The sequence below is a fragment of the Colius striatus genome, chromosome Z (assembly GCF_028858725.1).
Source record: "Colius striatus isolate bColStr4 chromosome Z, bColStr4.1.hap1, whole genome shotgun sequence".
In the NCBI taxonomy this organism is placed as follows: domain Eukaryota; kingdom Metazoa; phylum Chordata; class Aves; order Coliiformes; family Coliidae; genus Colius; species Colius striatus.
Genome location: NC_084790.1, coordinates 54,007,585 through 54,031,116, shown reverse-complemented (window position 1 = coordinate 54,031,116; position 23,532 = coordinate 54,007,585). Strand labels below are relative to the sequence as shown.

General features: G+C 40.7%; 1 protein-coding gene across 1 annotated transcript; it reads left to right on the top strand.

The window, feature by feature from the left end:
* The first annotated feature begins 3,682 nt into the window (after window positions 1-3,682).
* ERMP1 (endoplasmic reticulum metallopeptidase 1) lies at window positions 3,683-22,134 on the top strand. Its single transcript, XM_062019272.1, has 15 exons — window positions 3,683-3,978; window positions 4,385-4,686; window positions 6,585-6,712; window positions 7,048-7,153; window positions 7,978-8,124; window positions 9,537-9,629; window positions 9,910-10,122; window positions 12,149-12,369; window positions 14,985-15,159; window positions 15,714-15,904; window positions 16,569-16,721; window positions 17,245-17,447; window positions 18,175-18,290; window positions 18,728-18,891; window positions 20,005-22,134. Exons 1-15 carry the CDS (start codon window positions 3,683-3,685, stop codon window positions 20,167-20,169), a joined length of 2,673 nt encoding a protein of 890 aa, XP_061875256.1. The 3' UTR covers window positions 20,170-22,134.
* The last annotated feature ends 1,398 nt before the right edge of the window (window positions 22,135-23,532 follow it).

The window sequence follows — 23,532 nt, the reverse complement described above, 5'->3', positions numbered from 1 at the left end:
GCAGCAAGAAGCAGTAATGAAAACTTCCTTGAGAGCACAGTGTGCCTGTGTAGAAGAGTTCTCAGACTTTAACAGCTGCTCATATCTGAACTGGACACCAGCTACACAAGACTACCCTGTATTCTTACAAGGGTGGATTCTTGCTTTGAGTTCTTACAATACTCTCTCTGGTTTTGTTTTGTTTTTAAGACTAAGAAAGCTACAGATAAGAACATCTGTTGAGTCAGAGCAGTACTGAATGCTTACCAAGTTGGTAAAGCAAACATCCTCAAGCTCTTGATAACACAAAATCAGAGGCAGGCTGTAGTTCATGGATGGGGACTGGACTGTGGGTAGCAACAACCAAAAAAAACCTGTGAACACGGGCCAGAAAATGGATTCAATATGAGCTTCCAGTTACACCATGGCTATAGGAGTAATGTATATGACTGAAGAAAGCATGGATCCAAGACCTCAAGGAGGAGCGAAGTTCTAGCTCCACTGCAGCAAGAGGGCTCAGATGCTCAGTGGTCCAACGCTGGCTTCAGAGTGGGGAAGCAAGAGTTTTCCAAACCCAGAGATGTCGCTAGGAAAGGCTGACACCATAGGCCCTGGAAAATCAGGATGTAAAACCTGGTTTCTCCACCTCATAGGGTTTCTGGCTTCCTGCTGAGTTCTAGTTCCACTGAAAGCTGCTCTGGCACATCCAGCCTATCAGAGAAGCTACAGGACACCGAGTGGATAGACAGAAACAGATTCCCAAGACAGCTGGACAGAACTCGCACTTCAAAACTGTGGCAGCATGCTTGTGCTAAAGTAAACAAACAGCTTTGCCTCCTTGCAAGGCAGCAATTATTTACCATTGTGTTTGGCACAGGTCTAAGTGCTGGAATACTACTTCTCCTTTTGGTTCAGCAATGCAGAAAAGTTACTGAAAAACTAGAAATTCCCAGAGAACATTTAGGAGGAGGATGACAGGACTGGAAAAGTAACAGCTTATAAAGCTGAAGCTTAAAGACTAATGTAAGAGGAGTCTTGATCATGACCTATTAACAGCTACAGCTAATGATGTAAGGGGAGTCAATGGACAGAAAACTGAAGCTGAGAAATCAGTACCACATTTGAATGAGAAATGTGAACAATGCCAGTTATTTGATGGATGCTTTATCACTGCTTATTTTTATTCAAAGCTAAGTGCTTTTCTGAAGATCTAAAAGATCTGAAGTTCTAGTTCTGTTACTCTAAACAGCTCATGGTGGCTTTAACCTATAAAATGTTTATAACAGTATTTATTTCTTACACACTATCCTGCTATCATCTAACTTGGTTTTGCTACTAAGTTAGAAAACAAAGTGGATGAGATCTTGGATTTTTACTCTTTCTGCATACAACACAGTTTATGTGTACATTTCATGCTCAGTGAACACAGGACTTCCCTCTGTCATGAGCTGACAAAATGAAGCAGCATGGATTGCAAGAGACTAGGTTAAGCACCAGACATCTTGACATAAAGTCAAACTGAATCTCTGCAGAATCAGTTGTTTGGAAATTAGATCCAATTACATTAAATCAGTCATTCCAGACTAATGGAGCAATACAGAGCACTGTATTTGTTTATGTATTTGACTCTGATGTTCCAGTCATGTGAAAACGTGTATACACTATACTTCCAGACTAATTCACATTGCACGGTGCCCTCCCAAATGCTGTGCTCAGAACAGATGATGAAAGGGATGTCAGTCTTCCAAACATCAGAAGTTTTTCTGACCTAAAGTAGAAAATTATTTATTAATTTTGAACTGACAGAGTATTAAAAATTGCTTTGATCTGTAGAGTGTGACTACCACCAAACTCATCATAGTCAGGTCTTCTTAACTGAGTGCGTTTTTATGTACAAAAAGTTGCCCATAGAATGACAGGAAAAAGACCATTAAGCAAAGGATGAAAATCTTTTACACTTCTACTCCTCAAGTAAGCACAGAGCCAAAGAAATGATAAAATATATTTAATAACTGATGTGTTGCTCCTGTTTTCTCAAATTGTCTATTACCCTCCACATCAATAACACAGGGCCTGTTCTGACACAGTTAAGTTGAAATACAGCAAAATGCATTGATGGAGAGTGGTGGTCTCCAGTACTTTAGCATTGATGGTATTATAAATGACATCAAAACGAAAGACTAAAGTCCATACTTTTGTTTCACCTCTGTATTGACTTAGGAATTCCAAAGGAGAGTTGCAGATCTACACCGAGTATCTGCCGGCATCTTCCTTTAAACTCACTTTTTCTTAGATGTACATAATGTAATAGATGTATGTGCATGTAATATTACCTTACCACCACACAGTCTATTTATTTATATGACATTTTCAAAGGACAGCTTCCATTCCATCACATTTTTTGGGGGAAGGCTTACATTTAACTACCATTCATTATTTGTGTTTCAAGTGTTTCACTGCAGTGCACCTGTGCTTTTAAGGAAACATTTACACTGGGATTTCTCATACTGGAGCCATTTCTAATGTAAAATCTACTTTTTAGAACCAAGTCTGAGAGTATGTTTGCCCTCTTGTGAAGAAGGATCACAGGTTAAGTGAAACAAAAGCAGGAAGGAACAAAAATCGAACAGAACAGCACAAAACAAACCTCTAATTCCAAAACTGTGTTACTGGGTCTTAAATGTAGTAGCATCATCTGGAATTGTAAATCGCTAAGTTGTCTGAATAGAGGGCGTGGTGAAGCGAATGAGAAAACTCACTAAACCGGAACATGGAAATTTACTGGAGCCCCTGAGGTGTGCAGACTGCATAGTCAGCCCGTTTTAGTGCATGACTCCTTCACACTTTTTTTCTCATCCCAAAGGGTAGTGCAGCTGTTATAACGCTCCCATGTGGCAACAGACGCAGGGTTTATCTGCAACACCCGTTATCGAAACAGACATCTTTCTGTATCACGTCGCTACGTATCCTGTTACTTTGAACTACCTGCAGGAGTAGCCAGAGCAGTACGATAAACGTAGTAAAACAGGGCCGAGCGGCTCTGTCCTGAAGCTGACAGCCGCTGCCCGCAGAGAAGCAGCCAGGCGTTGCGGGGGTGGCAACAGCACTCTGCAGCTGCTGTCCTTGGCCGGGCTGCCCTGGACGCTGCTACTCGCCGTCATCCCTCAAGCCACGCCGGGCTCGCCTAGCTCCAGCCTGGGCCGCGCTACATCTGTCAAATGCCAAAAACGTAACGCCGCGGCGAGAAAACCCGACGCCGCCGACCACCGGCGGTGCCGCGGCTACAAGTCCGCCACGCCGCGCTGACCTCCCGCTCCCGCCGCCGCACGCGTTCCTCCGCGACCGCGCTCAGATGGGTATGTCCCTACGGGTGCAAACGCGCCCCGACGGCTACGTCCCTGCGAGTGAGGCGGCGGCGCCGCCCGCAGAGCACAGCGGGGCGGGGCGGGCTCGTGCAGCGGCAGCCGGTGCCGGCGCCCTCCCTCGGCAGCCGCCGCCTCACCACACTGCCCACGCCCAGCTCCGCGCCGGCCGCTGCTAGGCGAGAGCCCACCGTCGGCTCCCGGGGGCGGGGTGCCGGCGCACCACGTGACGCGCCGAGGCCGTCAGTAGCCGAGGCGCGCGCTCCGGCCGGGACGCTTTTTGGCCCTCGTCGGTTTCCGTATCGCGTGTCCGCGCGCAGCTGGGACGGAGCGCGCGGGCCATGGAGCGGAGCGCGGCGGAGCCGGTGCGGCGGACACGCGCGACCGGCGGCCACCGGGAGCGGGACCGGGACCGGCGGCAATCCCCGCCGCGGGACGACGGCGGCCGCGACGTGGGCGGGAAGAAGCGGGGCGGGCCGCGGCGGCGGCTGCCGCTGCCCCTGCCCGAAGCGCGGGGGACGCCGCTGGTGCTGCTGTACTTGCTGGCGCTGCGGGCGCTGGTGCACCTCTCGCACCGGCAGCTGCTGAACCGGCCGGCCGCCGCCGGGCCGCGCGACTTCAGCGCCCCCCGCGCCAGGTACGGCGTCCAGGCGAGTGGAGTCGACGCTCCTGGCCGGGACGAGGCGGCGACGGGTGCGCGGCGCGGGCGGGACAGCCTCCCCGTGCCACGCCGCCGCGGGGTTCTCGGACGGCCCCGAGGACGCCTCTGGCAGCGGTCGTCGGCCTTTCTCCGCTGCAAGAAACAATTAATGTGGTTTAATATTGTGATAAATAAGATGAGGAGTTCCGAGTATGGTCAGTACTACGTGCCCACTGCCGTAATGATCTCTGGCATCTTGACTACAGTTACTAACTGGCTTTCAGCTCTTTCACTTACTCTGAGTTTTGAAATAGAACATTGTGCAAACTTGTAACAGTTGTAGGTAAGTTACACGCTAAATGTTGAACGTGTTGATATTGAATGTGTAATTTGTCTCTTACAGGAGATACCTTGATGACATAACAGCAATTGGGCCAAGAACAGTTGGAAGTCCAGAAAATGAAGTTCTTGCAGTTAACTACATCTTGGAACAAGTTAGGGCAATAGAAAGAGAAAGCACAGATTCTCACAAGATATCCATAGACATACAGAGGCCCACCGGCTCCTTCAGCATTGACTTTTTAGGAGGCTTTACTAGTTACTATGCAAACATAACCAATGTTGTCGTGAAGCTGGAACCCAGAGATGGAGCTGAGCATGCAGTGTTATCCAATTGTCACTTTGATTCCGTGCCAAACACCCCAGGTAGGTCCACATGTTCATTCTGCGTTTCTGTGTGTTGCATGAGCCACAGAGCTTCAGTCACTGTCTTCTCATACCAAGTCGTGTTATAGCCACATGTTGGAATAGTGCATGTGTCAACTGATCTGCTTGATTTCAGTAAGATTCAGAATTTGGAGTGACAGGTTGGTCTTGTTAAAGGGAGGATTTTACTCTTACTTTCTGGTAGGCAGCAAATTACAGATACTGCATTTAGATTTCTTGGTTATGCCTGCCTTTCTGGTAATTGAGTGCTTTTGGATGTAGTTCACATGCTGCTTCCACCTGTCATTCAGGTCTTTCTGTACTGATTTAATCCTGGCTTTCCTTTCACAGAGTGCTTGATGCCAGAGACTGTTCCTACCCCCACTAACCAGTCTGAGTTTTTTTACTCCCTTCACCGATATGATACTTTATCTCATATTTTTAGTGTGACATCTGTAAGCTGTGGCAATGTATTATTTTTCTTTCTTCATTCAAAGCTTCTGTCCCAAGACGTAGTGATCAAAGATTAAGGTCCTATTGCCTTTGTAGTGTGTACATCCCTCTCACTGCTACTTTTGCTGTCACGGTTGCCCATACTCTCTTATTCTTGTCCCTCTGCCTTTATCGATCTAATCATGTTAAACAATTATTACAGCAAGAGTTCAAACAGCTTTATAAGTACGTGGTTTTAACAGTGACAGGAAGGTATATGCCTGTTACTGCAGTTGAAAAATACCTACAGATTTCAGTCAACAGCAGCGCAGCCCTTACTGGAGTTTCTTCATTTATGCCACACAAGATAGGGTTGGTTTGGATTTTTTTTGTGGGGTAAACCTGTCTCTCTCTTTTTTTTTCTTTTTTTTTTTTTTTTAGTACACGCAAGTAGTCTTTGTTCTTGAGTTAACAGTTGAGTATTGGCTAGAGAAGCAAAGCACTTGCCATATTCTTTGTGCTTTTTTTCCTGACAACAAGTAGTATAAAGAGCTTCTCTTTCTCCTCAGGCATATTTAGGCCAGGTGAACTTCCAGATTAAGCTTAACTGTATTATAACATGCTGTGTGATTTAGGAACTGCAGAAATAGTAATTGCTGTATTTATAGTCTAATTATGACTGCCTAGACGTAGAAAGAATGTTCCACAAGCATAAAACAGTGATTATTGAAAACTGTCCTTAAATTGATGCCATTTATGTAAATTGTTTGTCCTTTTCTGTGGGTTGTGACACGGGATTTTGTCTGCTTCAGTTACTCTCTTTACATTTACTGTCAGAGTAACTTCACCAGCCTTGCACAAAAGTGCCAGAAAGTATTAGTGGTTTGTATGGGATTACAGAGAAATTTGCAAAGATGGAAAGGTGGTGCAAAGCATCTGATGGTGAAAGTTATTGTAAGAATGTTTAACAGGTGTGAATTCTGGTATTTCCTTTATTTTGCAGTCTTGGCCTTGTGTTCCTATGAACTTTTGTCCACTTAACTTGAATGCATTGTAGCAATATAGAATGCTTTAGGGTGACTTGTGTGGGAATGTTTATATTTTAAAAATTGACTATGCTGTTAGTGAAAAAAATCCTTGTTTGTTTGTATTGATCTTAGCAAAATAGATAATGATCACTTTGCTTGCTTTGTAACCTGATCTGTCTACTTTTCTTAACCAGTAGTGTTGGATCTGATATCTTATATTTCACTTGCGCAACTTTTAACCATTATTTTCCTTTCTAATATTGCTTTTAACTAGTACAGGCGCAAGGTACAAGTAGTATCAGAAAATATTATAAAGCTTGACATAATTGAACCTTAGATTAAGTCACTGCGATAGTGTAATGGTGTTTTTTTCCTCTGGTCTTTGTTGCAATCCTGTGTATTCATTTTAAGCTTTACTATTTTGCTGATTATTTTAAGGTGCCAGTGATGATGCTGTTAGCTGCGCAGTGATGCTTGAAATACTTAACACACTTTCAAAATCACCAGAGCCCCTGCAGCATGCTGTCATATTCTTATTTAATGGTGCAGAAGAAAATATTTTGCAGGTGAGAATATGCCAGAAACATAGAATATCCGTCAAAGCTGTGTGTTAAAACTCTTTGACAAAGGAAAGAGTAACTGCTTATAGTTAATCTGTTAAATATTAAATGCCAGTCTTAACATTCTCAGGAAAATGTATCTGATTTCAAAGGGGAAAATATGCTTAGATTAAGACTATAGTCCATATTAATTTACTTAGAAGACTTGGGCTTTCTGCATCTGTTCATGTGGTGAGTGATCTGTCTGCCTTGTCTGTCTTGATCATATATGATGGAAAATGACTTTTAGATGGGTCTGGAAGATATTTGACCTATATTTATTTGTTTGTTTTCCTATCAAGGCTAGTCATGGCTTCATTACACAACATGAGTGGGCCAAGTCAATTAGAGCGTTTGTTAACCTGGAGGCAGCAGGTGTAGGAGGAAAAGAACTTGTTTTTCAAACAGGTATGAGCTTGCATGTGTCCAATATCTACACTAGCATAATTGGATAATAAATAGTCTAGATTTGAAGGAGTTTTGAAAGTGACATATAAGAAAAAGACAGGAGAACCTCTGTGCCTCTTTCCCAACCTTGTGGAGCAAGTAGGTTACTCTCTAGATATGTGTAGGTTGAAGCACTGACATGGAAGCTTCCTCACAGGTGGGAAGCCTGTGTGGAACAGAATTACAGAAGTTGTGTTTACCTTGTGTTTCCCTCAAGCTAATAAGGAGAAAAACAGATTTAGATGTCTCTCCTGTCTTGCATTTGCATACTTTCATGTGCTTTATTAATTTTCTCAGCAGTTTTTTTAAATTTTCTTTTCAGGGAGATGTTGGCAGTAGAACTGTTTGCTGCTCAGGAAGCAGCAAAACTGTGCTTTGTAGCCTGTAGCTTAATTCTTGCTCCATCCTACTTGGATTGCAGACTTCTTTCTGTTGTTTGGCCTGCTTCATTCTTTGCTTGCATTGAGTGCTTTAGTGGAGAGACTTTTCTCCAAACAGCAATTTTGAAGTGTAATACATAGATGATATATTAGAAACTCTGCCAAGTTATTACTTCCTCAGTAGTGCTGTGTCATTTTGAGGAAATGGCTTAGCTACTCTGTCTCTGAACACTCATGGTGGTTTTTACCCCTCCCCTCAAGTGTAACTATTTCTTTCTCTCAAATGTGAGTCATTCATCCAATACAGGTGCACTGTGGGGCAACATCTTTAAAATTCTACTGTAAAGATACGTGTCTTAACTGAAGTTGATAAAGTATTTGTTGTGAACCTTCTTATTTTGTTAGGACCTGAGAATCCTTGGTTGGTACAAGCATATGTAAGTGCAGCCAAACACCCATTTGCCTCTGTGGTGGCACAGGAAGTATTTCAGAGTGGTGTTATCCCAGCAGATACAGACTTTCGCATCTACAGAGACTTTGGCAATGTTCCTGGTATGTTATCAGAAGACATGTCAGTATGCATACATTTATCTTATGTTTAAAACAAGGAGATTGTTCTGCAGTTCACTATGTGAAGGTCCTCAAATTTTATTTTGTTTCAGTTTGGAAGCAAATTTTCATGCTTTTTTTTTTAAGGCAAGAGCCTTTAGATTTGGTTTGTTGTGTAGATTGTTAAGGATGTGTTTTGGAGACTACAGTTTTCCAGAAAGAAACTGCATGACAGAAAGTTTCCTGAAAATTAGGAAAACTCTCCAGGAAGTAACAGTACACTGTTATTTTAATTAGGTTTGTTTTTTTCTCTTAATAATCAAGCACAGGACAGCAGTGTTTGGTTTTGCTAATCTGTTTACAGTTTACTACCCATCCTGCGGAGAATGATCAGTGGAAAAAAAAAATGTGGAACACACAATGCAAACAGAATTTGAAGGAATGTAAACTTCTGTAAAATCCCTGCTGTCTGGCAGAGGCTGTTATTGGAGTTGCTTTCAACAACAGTGATATTTCTGAATTGATTCTTAGAACAAAACATGTTGACAGATTCTCAGCTGTTTGAAAATATACTTCTAATCTGAAAATAAGATAGCTCATTTTGTACAATGTGTTTTTTATTGTTCAGATTCATACCTTGATCATAAATGGCAAATGAATTCTCACTGACCTCTGTTTTTTTTCTAAACAAATAGAAATGAAATAATTGACTTAAAGTAATTAGTTTTTTCCTCTTTGTCCACTGGTAGAATTGAGACCTGATTTGTTAAATATCTGCAAAGGTGAGAATTCAGATTGCAGAGAGCAGCTTTCTTCATATGCTGCTGGAGGGGTGTGTATTTGGGATACACTGAATGTATAGTTAATCTTGCAGAAAACCGTCTTTGGAAAAAAGTAGTTTTGTTTATATAAACTATTTGGAATTCTAAATGAAGAGTTTTCAGAGTGGCTACTTGAAAAGCTGTTTACAGATTAGAAGTAAAAGGAGCACACCTGATGTTTTGAGAAGGTGTTTGTATTTTTCCACAGTGCTGCTTTTTATTACTTTCCGGTGTGGATCTCAACTGATGTTTTACTAGTAAATGTTTGGAAAGCACCTTGTGTATCTCTTTCGAAGCTTTAAAGCTTTGAAGATTTTTACATGTTTCTCCAGTAGAAATTGGTTTATGTACAGCATGCAAATCAATACTTTAAAAGGACAGATATTTTTAAAATGTTTTAAAAGTGCCCTTTTTCAAATACACATGGAATACCAGTTAACCCTCCTACAAAGGAGGCTATTTTGTTCATCTCTAAGGATAATGAGTGAGCTACAAAGTAGAGCAGTGTATTGTGTGAAATATTGGGGGCTTTCACATGTTTGTTTTGAAGTTTCAGTTTTAGGTAATTTCAAACTTTTTTTTTCCTTTCTGTAGGAATAGATTTGGCTTTTATTGAAAATGGCTACATTTATCATACAAAATATGACACATCAGACAGAATTTTAACAGATTCCATTCAGAGAGCAGGTTGGTATTTTAATAATTTGGTAATTAACTGGAGAGTAGTGTTGTGGATGCTTTTTCCTTTTGTTGTAAGAAATTTAGTAATTTTAATTACACTTTTAGAACATGCTAGATATCTTCTGAAGAACAAAGAAGGGATATTGATTTGAAAGTAACTAAGGATTCTAATTAAGATTATCTAGCCATTAATACCTGATTTTTCAGTGATCTCTGTTCCTTTCAATGCTGTATATTAATTCATCAACCCTGATGTAGTTATATTGTGTATCTGCTTTTTTAATAGGTGACAACATTCTAGGTGTCCTAAAATACCTAGCAACATCAGATAAGCTGGCAAAATCTTTTGAGTATCGACACGGAAACGTTGTGTTCTTTGATATACTTGGTTTATTCGTTCTGGCTTATCCTGCCCGTGTTGGCACCATCATGAACTGTATTACAGCAACAATTGGCTTTCTTTATTTAAGCAAGAAAGTATTACAGCCCAAAGGCAGAGGTAAGTCTAGTTCTTTAAAAATAAATAAATAAACTAAATCACATTACTCTTTAACAGATATCAATTAGTGGATGAAAAAGTGTTCAGGATTCTTTTTAGATAAACTTCAGAAATACATTTTATGTGTACAGAATGCAGTAAAAGTTTGGTGTTTTGTGTTTAGATCCCTTAACTGTGAATAATTGTGGTGAAGAAAGACTGTGATAGACCAAAATGTCTCTTTTTGTCTCTTCATTTATGAAGAATGATTAACTTCTTTTTTCATGAAGATTAAAATTAAGTTTTTAAAGATCTGAAAATGGAAAAATAAATTTTGCTTAGTTCCTATGTAAATTCTTTGTTCTGTTAGCGTTGGTAGGTTTTCAAAATCGTGTTTCTTGAACAATCGTTGATAGGCAGGAGCAAATAAGAAAACAAATGGGGAAAAAGATTACAAAGCTTATTAAAGGATGTAAACCAACTTAAATATTCTAGTTAGACCTTTTCAGGTGTGTGTATACTTGTTCAAAAAACCTAAACACTCACCTCTACTCCCCAAATCCAGGCACTTTTGGAGTAAGAGGAAAAGCATCTCCAAATGGCGCTTTTTTTTTTTTTTAAGGTGATGGTAGAGTAACTTTGTTGACTCCCTAGAGAAACTTTTACTCTCAAAACCAATGTGCAAAATAGACTAGTATTGTGGGAATAAATCTTGCAGTGGGGAAAGACTGCAAAAAGACTTACTCTGGTAGTTTAACCCTGGCTGGATGCCAGGTGCCCAGTAAAACTGTTCTATAACTCTTCTCCTCAACTAGAGGGAGAGGAAACATAATTAAAGGTTTGTGAGTTCAGACAAGGACAGGGAGATCACTCAGCAATTCCCATTGCAGGCAAACCAGACTCAACTTGGGGAGAAATGGCTTGATGTTATTAACAAGCAAAAAAAAAAAAAAAAGGATAGGGAAATGAGAAATAAAAACTGAATCTTAAAACACCTTCCCCCACCCCTTCCGTCTCCCCAAGTTTTTACCTCCTCCCCCACAGCAGCGCAGGGGGATGGGGAATAGGGGTTAGTCAGTTTGTCACAGATGATCTTTGCCGCAACTTCCTCTTGAGGCAAGGCCTCCTCACGCTTCCCACTGCTACAGTGTGGCATCCCTCCCACAAGAGACAGTCCCCCATGAACTCTCCAATGTGCGTCCTTCCCATGGGCTACAGTTCTTCACAAACTGCTCCGGTGTAGGTCTCATCCACGGGGGAAACAGTCCTTCAGGAATGCACTGCTCCAGCATGGATTCCCCATGAGGTCACAAGTCCTGCCAGCAAACCTGGTCTGGTGTGGGCTTCTCTCTGTCCATGGGTTCACAGGTCTTAACAAGAACTTGCTCTAGCGTGGGCTTCCCATGGAGTCACAGCCTCCTCTGGGCATCCACCTGCTCTGGCATGGAGTCTTCCACAGGCTGCAGGTGCATCTCTGCTCCACCATGGACTTCCATGGACTGCTGGGGCAGGACTTGATTTCACCATGGGCTGAATCTCTGCTCTGGTACTTGGATTGCCTTATTCCCCTCCTCCTTCATTCACCCTGGTGGATGCAGAGATGTTAATCTCAATTTCTCACTCCCTTCTGCCATAATATCTAGCACCTGCCCAAACACGTCTTTCCCTTCTCTAATATGTGAATCCCAGAGGTGTTGTCTCCATCACTAATTGGTTCTGCCTTCGTCAGCAGTGGGTCCATGTTAGAGCTGGCTGACATTGGCCCCATCAGATCCAGGGGAAGCTTCTGGCAGCTCTTCATAGAAGCCACCCTTGCTAGCCTCTCCTGGCCAAATCCCCCTTCTGGTACAAAAACCTGGTCACATGAGCCCACTACAGTTGCAAGGAAATAGGCTAAATTATTTAGACCATGCTGTTAAGAAATCTGCAGAGTGGATTCCTCATGCAGTTTTATTTTGGTCAGTAGAGCCATTATACTATGGGCTGATTAGAATCTTGCAGTAGAATACATGACAATTGAATTAAACTTATTTTGTCTTCTTCATAGCTATTCATAACCTGAAGAAATTGCTCACTGCATTCGGCTTAACATTGCTAAGTTGGGTCTGCACGCTGGTGGTAGCCCTGACAGTGGCAGTGTTTGTTTCCATCATTGGGCGGTCACTCTCTTGGTACACCCATTTCTATGTTTCTGTGTTTCTGTATGGCACTGCAGCTGCAGCTAAGCTAATTCTTGTGCATACACTTGCCAAGAAGTTCTTTTACAAGGTAAGCTTGATTTAGTTGTTCATGTTGAAGAGTAATGTAGCATTTAATTGCTGGAAGACTTAATTTTTTAGTTGATGGAAAAGATGCAGTAAGTTTTCTGATTTGGACAGAAGTACTTAAAATGTTGCTCTAAAAATGCTTTGTCTAAGTGTAGAGATTACTAAATTAAAGAGCTTTTCTTCTTGCTAATGACCTTTAGGAACTGCTTAAAAAAATACAAAAGGCTAGTAGAGTACAGTGTAAGGTACTGTTTCTTTCCCTGTCTGCACCTTTCCTTCCTTCTATTGCTTCACTGATAAGAGAGCAGACAAACAACTCGAGAATTATGGGTTTTGATACCTTTCAGTAGTCTTGATAGTTAACAAAATCTGTATATATAATTGAATGTTACTTGAATCTTACCAGATTCTTGCACTTCTGTGACAGATTCCCTGAATGTAATAACTGATTTTGATATGGTACCTCGTTATGTATCTTTGTATTTTTTATATGTATATATACTGCATTTAATCTAGTCTGTCATTCACATTTTGTTGTGAAACGTGGAAATTCCAATTCTCTCTGGTTTATTCTGTCCTGTTATTATACATATTATTTCGGTGCTGTTATTTGTATTCATGACCTTTTGAGCAAGTAATATGATTTCTTTTTTCAGATGGTTCATATGAGGATCTTTTTTTTTATATATATCTGTCAGAATTTCCATTTCTGTCATGCCCTCGTCTACAGCACAGATTACTGTATTGGAAAACTTTCTAAACGAAGCTGTTGTAAAGATTTGAGTGATCACACTTCTCTCTTATTATTCTGGTACTTGTTTTGACCATAACTGGAGATGGAGATTTTATAGTCCGTATAGTCTTCTCTGCAATAGGTCAAGGTCATGTAGGCCCCTGCCAGGCTTGGTGAGGATTTGGTGTGTTACTTTCCATTTCTGTCATTTGTCATGATTATTGTCTATTGACCTTTTTTGCTTAGAATTCTTTTTTTTTCTTATGGACTAACCAACACAATTTAACTTGCATAGTAATGTTATAATTATAGCTTATAATGATCCCCCAAGTGTTTAGGTGAGAAGTCTTTGTCATGACACTCTGCTGGGGCAGAAGTTGATTACTGGAGTCTATTAGGTTTTAGATGCAGAAATATTTAGTCATTTGTCTTGCTGTTACTTAGCCTTCTCAGCCACTTGTACAAGCTTGGGATAAAGGAACTTAGGAAACCTAAGCTGTCAGCCAAATCCAGCTTCATCCAAGTATTTAAAGAAATTTTAAGAATTTACTGAAATTTGATTGTGTGCAAAGTTCTGGGTCATTCCTTCATGTCTTTATCTGTTTTTTTGCAATTGTTTGAGGGAGTGTTAGCTGGTGTACATATAGTAACAAGTACATATATGCGGTATGGTCTTCTTGTGGAAAGATGAGCCTTTTATGAAGTAAGTTGTGATGTTACCGTTTTCTAGTCTTTGCACACGAGAGCGTGCTTCGGCTAACTGTTCAGCTATTTCAGGCTCTGGATCTACTCTTGCTTGCTGATTGTCTGATCAGCAGACCAACCAACTCAATATCACAAGTCTCTCTTAATGTTCTCGCATGCTATAGTTTGCAGTACACCAAACAGTTTATTCTGCCTCTGTAGCTTAGATGGTACTTAAGGTCGCTTAAAAATTTAGTATGCCAAGCTTTTTACTTGGTAATCACAGGCAATGTCTGCGTGTTGTCTGTTAGTGGCTCAAGAGCTTGTTGAATTGATAAGCTTTTTGTTTTGAAATAGATTTGGCAACTCATATGTTTATTCCCTTCCTTCCTTTTTTAACTTTCCCTTTTATTTCTTGGCCTGAAATGGAGATAGGTGCTTTCACATAGCCATTGTTCACTCTAGCAGTTCTTCTTGCAACTAGCAGGATTCACAAACACTTGCCCATGTAAATTAAACCAAAACTAAGGGGTTAATAGCACAAACGATTTCAAAAAAAGGAGGTTTATCTGGCTTATGGATGTCTTCAAGGCAATTGTATTTTAAAAAGCAGACTCCTTTTAGAAGTGGCGGCTGTGACGTCTAAGGGAACCTAAAATATAGTGCTTGTGTAAGAAGTATGTTAACAGCTCCTGTTCAAAAGCGGGTTTACAATCTTGAGTAGGTAATAGATACCTAAGTACCACATAACTTTTTTAGCTACTTCACAAATGTCAGTCCTTCTTAAGAAGAGGCTCTATTTGCCTGTGTACCTGAAACAATAACAGCCTTCTGTCTTCTCGGTATTGTCATTTGTACGTTCCATTCCTCCTTTCACACCAGCCTGTATATTTTTTTTCAAGCTATGTTAGTGCAGATTTTTAAGAATTTTTAAGTATACCGACATAAGTAATTCTAAATGGTAAGAGAATGGTGAGATGATGCTTGTCAAGATTGTTTTGTCCATGGAAATCTGAGTAGCCCTGCTCTGGCAGGAGGGGTTGGACTAGGAGGTCTTTCAGGGTCCCTTCCAACCCTTAAGATTCTGTGATGCTGTGAAAACAATTACATACAAGAAATCAGAATTTTTCTCTGTCCTCATGAAATGTGATACTTAGAATATGCTCAGTTAAAAGTATATTTGCTTTTTTTTTTTACAGAATATGAATGAGCAGTACCTGGGAGATACTTTTTTTGATGCCTCATTGATGATTTGGTCTATAGTATTGGCTATAGTTACTCAGATGGGCCTTTGTTCAGCATTCATTTGTTTGTTATGGGTAGCGTTTCCTTTACTCACAAAGCTGATGATCCATAAAGAATTCAGCCAAAAAGGTATGAGTGTTGCCCCTACTGTTGTATTTTGAGTATTTTCATCTAAACTCTATTTTTTTAAGTAAAAACAGGCTTTGAATTTGAATAGTCAAAGTAACCATGTGACATTGTAATAACAAGAAGTGTTCTTAAACTAAAAGCGTTTTGAAAGTGTGAAGAAACTCTTCAAAAAAAAGTTCACTGGAAAACATCCCATCTCTCAGTACAAAAGGAACAATGCTATGTGGGGTTGTTAGTAAGTGATCAGATACTTTGATGGACAGTAAAGTTGTTTTGAAAATACTGTAATACTCAAGCAGTGCTCAGGGGTTTTTTGGTTTTGTTTTTCTTTTTTAATCGTGCAAGAATGGTTTTGTGGTGCTTTTAACAAGAGTTGTGTTGGCACTGGCTGTGCAAAATAAGATCCTCTTTTCATACGCATGTCAGGGATGAGAAGCAGTATCATATATTGGGCCTTGCCAGCAGTACGTGGATGTACTTAAAAGCTATGTTTTTATGTCCTATTAAACTTTCATAGTTGTTTAATTTTGCTGGGTTTCTTCTTGCCCCTGTAGGTGCCACAATGAAGTTTGTCACGATGTACATGCTGGGAATGTTTGTTCCCTATGTGTATATGATGTATCTTAGTTGGACTGTGTTTGAAATGTTCACACCTATCATGGGACGAAGCGGTTCAGAAATTCTACCAGATGCAGTGTTGGCAGGATTTATTGTGGTCATCACTGTGATTCTGTCATCCTATTTTGTAAGTTGAATTTGTAAATTTTATTTAAAACTTTAAAACTTTCTTTAGAGTCTAAAATAAATTTTTTCTGAGTTAATGATAATTTGACAGTATTTTAAATATGTTCCAGGAAACGTCTAGGAAACATGTTAAAGATTACAGGGTTTATGTTAAAGTTTTTGTAGCAGGGGTTCCAAAAAATTATCTGTTTTATGATGATGTAGTAAAAATTGGTGTTAAATATGCAATTTAATGCTGGAGTTTGAGCAGGCAGTCATTTTAAGGTGAAGTATAGTGACCTAATGTAGGTTGTCCTACTTTAGCAGAGGAGTTGGACCGGATGATCTTTAGAGGCCCCTTCCAGCCCCCACCATTCTATTGATTCTATGTGGCTGAACAATACTTTTTTTTTTTTTTTTTTTCTCTCTGCTCTCTGGGCTGCAGGGGTTCTGATTTTCTGTTGGCAGGTGTTTGAAAAGTAGGAAATTTTTAAAAGCTCCAGGAAACTCTCAGTTTATTGGTTCTGGTTTTAAATACTGAGATTCCGAAGAAATGTAGCAGATAGTACTGGCAATGATATCTTTTTTTAATGTACTTCCAGTTCCATAATTGCATTTTAGAGTTGTACAAATAGTGTCACTTAAGTGTTACAGTTTTATAACTGGGCTGTCTTTTTATTCTCTAGATTAACTTCGTTTACCTTGTCAAAAGTACAAAAACGACGCTAATAACTTTAACTACTGTGTTTGTAGTCACTCTGGTTCTCGTTTGTAGTGGAATCTTCTTTCCTTACAGTTCTGATGCAGCTAATCCAAAGCCCAAGCGGGTCTTTCTCCAGGTAAGAAGAGTTTTACGTTTCATATTGCCTCTGTTTACAAGACCACTTGGGTTTTTTCAAAACTCATTGTGTGTGCACACACACACACTCCCCGCCCCTTCCACCTCAAAAAGAGCAACCATGCCTTTCTTGCTTGATTTAAAAGTTCTGTAACAATTGTCACCAATTCTCTCAAATCTGGGAAGTTTCCCTTGCTCAATATCTACATTTAGTACCTCTGTATCAGAGGTTTTTTTAGGGGTTTTTGAGTGGGAGAGTTTACTAACTAAAAAGGTGAAGTGATGGGAGATGAACAGATGCTTACAGGCACAGATATCTTCTGAATGTAGGTATTTTTATGCTATGTTTCTTCAATCAGAGTAGCCCTCTGTATACATCCATAAATACTCAAATATGTGTTCAGCGCATACTGGAAACACAGTAGACCTTAAGGATTGACACGCAGGATATTTCAGAACCACTGCTGGCTGCTGTGAACTGCACAGGCTTCTTTGTGTTGGTTTGTGGTTTTTCTTCCTTCTAGCACACAAGCAGAAGATTTCATGATCTAGATGGAAATGTGATTAAAAGTGACTCTGGTATATGGATTAATGGATTTGATTACAATGGAATATCTCACATAACTCCCCACGTTCCTGAAATCAATGACAGCATTAGAACTCCATGTGAGGAGCAGGCTCCTTTCTGTGGCCTTCCGTGGATTCTGCCAGTGCATTTCATGTTCCGGTTAGTGTAAACGCTGCTTCACTTGAGTGCTTGCAGCAAAGCACATTGGCCGCTTACGTAAGGGAAGAAAAAGTAAGGCTATCCTTGGTCCAAAAGTAACTAATTCTTCCACTTCAGAAGACACTTGTCTAGATACAGTGTCTTCTGACAGAATCCCTGCAAGAGATTGCTGGGTCTGCTGCAGGAGACGTGAAGTTGATGTGTTGATGCATTGTTGTCGGCACAAGTGGAGAAAAAGGTGAAGGGAGTGCCTTCTAAAGTGCAGTTCAGACTAGGAATATGTTTATCTCTTCCCTTTTTCCCCTCTCAGCCCAACTGACAGCAGAGAGGAAGTGTAGGGTAGCTGGTCTCCACAGAAAAAAAACCTAGCTGCTGTGACTTTCTCATACCCCAGGTATCTTTGTGAGCAAAACTGTAGCAGTTTGAAGATGCAAATATTGTATATAACTTATTTTATTGGATTGTAAATTAAGGCAGATGAAGGTAATGACAATACAGTGGTAACTATTTTTCTGTTAGCGTGCCTTTTAAGTATTCGGCCACAAGCTGCTAATTTTACCTCCCTTCTGCTGGAATCAGTAGCTTTTGAATCTTTCATATAGTAACAGCAGACTCAGCTATACTATACAACAACTTTTTGGCTTCTCGTACTTGGTACCTCTGAGTGTGCATTGAAAACAAGCTAAGACTTTTTGGTTTATGTTTTTGTTTTGTTTGTTTTTTCCAGAAAAAACTGGTATCTTCCTGCTCCAGAAATTTTTCCAAGAAACCCCATTCACTTTAAAGTTCTGTCCAAGGAGCTGATGCCCTGGAACTCAGTGAGATTAAGCTTTGAAGTATCTGGTAAGTGACTCAAGCTCCTGGTTCAGGATTTGTGTTTATTTTGATGCCCATAATAAATCAAGTTTTGACTCGAGTGCTGCAGGTGGTTCTGCCTTTCCCTAAATAGTGAGCTTTGAGAGATTAGCAAGAGTTAATTCAGTTTCATAACACACTAGAAGCTGTGGGTGTTATGTTGCAGTTGTTATTTGGGGGACTGATAACCTTAGCTATTTTAAGTCTTGATCTTTTTTATAGCAAGTCTCTTCTTAGGAAAGCCCCTCACCTACATCTTCATCTTATCTCACCACCTAGAAATAATTGAAGCTTTGTCTGTAGAGAAGACAGTTGTATCATGTTTTAGAAGACACAAACAGTGGTAGACAGAGGGCATGGTACTGTATAGGAAAACAGATGGTTGTTCTGCCTCCAGCTGTCAACACATGCCGCTGTCTCTGCAGGCCCAAGTCACATGTCTCTGTATGTCCAGCCGCATCAAGGGTCGACTCTGTCCACCTGGTCCCTCGGGGACGGTGTGCCGGTGGCGAGTGTAGGAGGGGACTACTTTGTGTTCTACTCCCACGGGCTGCAGGCCATGCCGTGGCACTTCTGGGTGGAGCTGATGGTGAGTGTGCTGCTGCTGGACACCCAGCCATCCCATGCTCTGCCCTCTCGGCACTGTGACTGCTCTTACGTGAAAAATTGTAACATTCTTAAGCTTTGCTTTATTTGATAGATCCTAATTCTAGCTTCCCTCTTTTAATTTGTCCTTTCACTTCATATATCTACTCACATATATACTTTCGGTGCTTAGTTGACTAACTTACCAGACAGCCAGAGGGAGCATGTTTTTCTTGTGTCCATATTCTCGGGTCATAAGTATGTTATTTCTCTGATGTTAACTGCAGAACTCTCGACATTTTATCTTTATTACTGTTATTTCAGAGTTCCTTTCCTATTGTGAGTAGTTTCCTTTTAACGTATTCTGTTGGCTTTGTTTGGGGAAATTACAGAGAGTCCTTGGTGGGGGACTTACCTGTCTTGAAGCTGAAGAGAATGTAAAAACTGTTGTTTTCTACATTTTCTTCTACACTATTTTTAGTGGGAAGCAAGGCTTCCAGCATTGCTGTTCCAGTGGGATTTATGATTGCCTTCCTGACCCATTAACTTGCCAGTGGAGAAGTTTTTGCAGATCTATGTGTTTTTATTATAGGTTTAACAGCGTTTTATTATTTAAGTAAATACTACAGGACTTTGAAAGTTCAGAAAGTCTCTTGTTCCTTCCTGAGTCAGGCTGTCTAAACACTTCAACTGAATAATCCTTTGAGGGTACTTGATAAAGGCAGACAGGAATCTGCAGCATGACCAAGTTTGGAAGATTGATAGTGGCAAAGCTGGGCAGAAAAGGCTTTTAATGCTAAGGATTCAGAGTGGGAAGATCGGTATAAATACCTTTCATGTCTTGACTTGTCAGCAGAACCAACAGACATAAAGGTTGAAGTTAGAGCACACACAAGCTATGTAACACATCAGAAGCACTGTGATCTAGTTACAGGCTCAATTCAAATTGAGCTCATTTTGTATAATCAGACAAATTCATTTTAATGCTCAGAGAATAGGTGCAGGATAAAGTTTGTTGCATAGATATTAAGTCTGCAGAAAAGCACATCTGAATTGAGCTTGTGTTTAAAAGACAGAAGTAATTGTGAAGACTCTGTTGTTGTTTTCTCACTTTCAGGCCCCAGAAGAGCATTCTGATGGAATAGTCTCCCTCGCTATAGCAGCACATTACTTTTTTGGGGAAGATCAAAAGTCACCTCAACTTCATGCCTTACTGGAGAGGCTTCCAAACTGGACGTTTTCTTCTGGTTGGTCCAGCACTTACGACCTTTTTGTCTTTTGATGCTAACACCAATGCAGTGCTAATAGGGTAACCTGGCAGAATGCTGTTGTAGCAAACAGTTTCTAATGAGATGCCAGAGACTTTTGCAACCATGGTGACAAATGATACTTCTTTGGCAGTTTGGGTGTTTAAAGACTACTGATTTCTTGGGGATATACTGATACTTCATGTCAACGTGAACGCAATTCATCTTGGCTCTTCAACTGAAATGGCAATTAGAATAGTGAAATTCTTAAAACGAAGGCTACATCTGAGGAGTTGAATAGCATAATATAATGGCAATAGTACTGAAAGGACCTCATGAAATTATGTTGATATTAAGTGAAATACAGCTGTACTTCGTGCACATCTGGGGACTGTCACCTACCAATCTCTCTGTCCTATTAAAGTTAGATCTTCATCTAAAAGAGGCTGGTTAACGTGAGGGGTGACAGATGGCAAAATCCTAAACATTACTCTTGTCATTGGATGAAGTCACTGCAAGCTACAGTCCGTCTGTAGGTTGGGTTCCCAGACCTTGGCAAACACACAATGCTGAAAAAGGGTATCATGGTGGAATGTCGTAATCTAGACCGTCTTTTTCCAAATGATATGTTTCCGTTAAGAGCTTCATTTATGTCCTTTTGCCTGTCTCTTCAGTGTTATAACTTGAGTGGGCAAGTTTGACCTAGCTCAGTCTTGTGAATCTTGCAGCATCAGCATATAAGTACATGACTCGTTCTGTTTTATGTAGGAGTGTGAAGTCCACACTCCTTTTTGTGGATGTCTTATAATTAATCTATTCTAAATTTCAAGTTACCTTCTAATTTATTAGAATTGGCTAATTTTTTTATATCTCCTCTGGAGAGACTTTTGGTAATGTGACAGTATTGCACTTTGCTAATACATTAAAACTGTTTCTTAAAACACAGTTTGCTTTCCATAAGGAAAAATACTAAGGAAAGTCATCTTTAAAAAGATATCTAATGTCTCTGGATTGCTCTTGTTTTATGTCTACAGGATGGGTTTTATAAATGACTGTGAGTCATTTCGAGTGTCTTCCCGTTTTAATTGACAAGTTTTGTGTTCGGAACCCACTGACCTCTTTGCTCTTTTTATACTCCCGTTTTTTTTCGGTGCAGTGTAACAGTTAATGCTAGTTTCTGAAATTCAAAGAACTCTGTGTCCATGAAGAAACTTCTTACTGCTTTTCCCAAAACTACTTATAAAACATTGTGACATTAATACCACGCTACAAGTTTTATAGATTACCGTTTTGTTAATCTCATGGGCGTTACCAAATCACATGTAAAGCTTTTGTCGTTTTGAGTGAAAACATGCTAGTACCAGGAAGTCTGCAGGCTGTGTGAAAGGAAATTCCATGACACTTCAGTCTGTGTGAGAGCTGTGTACAGTAGTGGCAAGAACCAGTTCCATTTGTTGTAAAGTACATCCACGAAGATTGTCAGCCGACTCGTACATGAGAGCAAGACGTTCAAGTACTGTAATTTGTAATGAATTGAGCATCAGTATCTGAAAACCAGTGGGTCTTTGCAGTAACACGCACATTAATCATTTCTCACTTGATTGTATTTGACTTGAAACTACAGTCCCTGTACTACAGGGGTGTTTTAAGTGCTATTAATGATTTGAAAAACAGAGTTCAGTTCGTAACTCTTGAGTCTTGAGTCTCTGCAAATGTTTTTGTAACTGTTCTCTGGCTGATGCACAGCTAGCTAACTGAAGCTGCACTGATACTTACTGTCTTCCTCAGTTTTGATTTTTATTTTGTGTTTTGCTTCTGATGTAAAGCTTTGGAAAAGTGAAGAATTTGTACTGGGAGCCAAAAATATAAAAATGCCTTTTAGCAATTTCTGAAACTTCAGTGAAGCAGTAACTTTTGCTAACTCAGGATTTAACCTTATTAAATAATGTAATTACGGAGGATGCCTACTTTGTTTTTTTGGTACATTTCTGTCTTTATAAATAAACATGAAACTCTTAATAAGCAAAGCTTGAATTTCATCATGATTAAAGGCGTGTTTGAGGGTTTTATTGTTGATCACAGGTAGAAAAACAGGATGGAAAATTTTGCCAACAGTTTGCTGTTTCAATGTCCACGAACTTGTCCCAGTGTTATGTATCTTATTCTGTGACATACACAAAAGGCAAGTAGCTGGTAATTTTAAGGGTAGAATGGTGTGAGAGTAGAAAGTCTTTATTCTTCTTCGGAGCAGTAAGCAGCTAGTTGATTGGAATTCCCATGCATTGATCTGAAACCATTTATATGCATGGCCTTTTAAAAATTGCTCTGCTCAGTGCTGGAATTCTACCCTGACCTTTGATGGCTTTGAGAACCTGTTACTTTCTTTATTAATATACGTACTACTCATATAACTGTAGGTTAAAAATCTTCAGAACTAGGGGTTTTATCCATTTAAGGGGGGATGTACCTGTTATGGTTATACAATCCAATGCAGCATTAGACTGTCACCACACTTTCAGATTGCCTGTCAAGTACAAGTATCACAGGATGGTAGAGGGTGGAAGGGACCTTTAAAGACCATCTACTCCCATTCCCCTGCGCAAGCAGGTCCACCTAGATCAGGTCACCCAGGAACCCGTCTAGGTGGGTTGTGAAGACCTCCAAGGAAGGAGACTCCATGCCTTCCCTCGGCAGCCTGTGCAAGGGCTCCCTCACCCTCTCACAGTAAAATAGTTTTTCCTAATGTTTAAATGGAACTTTTTGTGTTCCAGCTTCATCCCATTAGCCCTTGACCTGGCACTAGACACAATAGAAAAAAGGGATGCCTCAGTCTCCTGACCCCCATCATTTAGACACTTGTAAATATTAATAAGATTCCCCCCTCAGTCTCCTCTCCTCCAGACTAAACAGCCCCAGTTCCTGCAGCCTTTCCTCGTATGAAAGATGTTCCAGTCCCCTGATCATCTTGGCCCTGCGCTGGACTCTCTCCAGCACTTCCCTGTCCCTCTTGAGCTGAGGAGCCCAGAACTGGACACAGGACTCCAGATGAGGCCTCACCAGTGCAGAGGAGAGGGGGAGCAGAACCTCTCTGGACCTGCTGGCCACATTCTTCTTGATGCATCCCAGGATGCCATTGGCCTTCCTGACCACAAGGGCACATTGATAGCTCATTCAGTTTATTATCAGCCAGGACTCCCAGGTCTCTCTCTGCAGAGCTGCTCTCCAGCAGTTCAACTCCCAGCCTGTACTGTGCATGGGGTTGTTCCTTCCCAGATGCAGGACTCTGCACCTGTCCTTATTGAATCTCATGAGGTTCCTCTCTGCCCAACTCTCAAGCCGGTCGAGATCCCACTGAATGGCAGCACAGCCTTCTGGGGAATCAGCCAGTCCTCCCAGTT

Bases quoted from the DNA above. Each gene is read 5' to 3' on its own strand.
- ERMP1 (XM_062019272.1), top strand. From the start codon at position 3,683: ATGGAGCGGAGCGCGGCGGAGCCGGTGCGGCGGACACGCGCGACCGGC. The intron at 8,125-9,536 runs GTATGTTATCAG...TCCTTTCTGTAG, and splicing joins AGACTTTGGCAATGTTCCTG to GAATAGATTTGGCTTTTATT. The intron at 18,892-20,004 runs GTGAGTGTGCTG...TCTCACTTTCAG, and splicing joins ACTTCTGGGTGGAGCTGATG to GCCCCAGAAGAGCATTCTGA.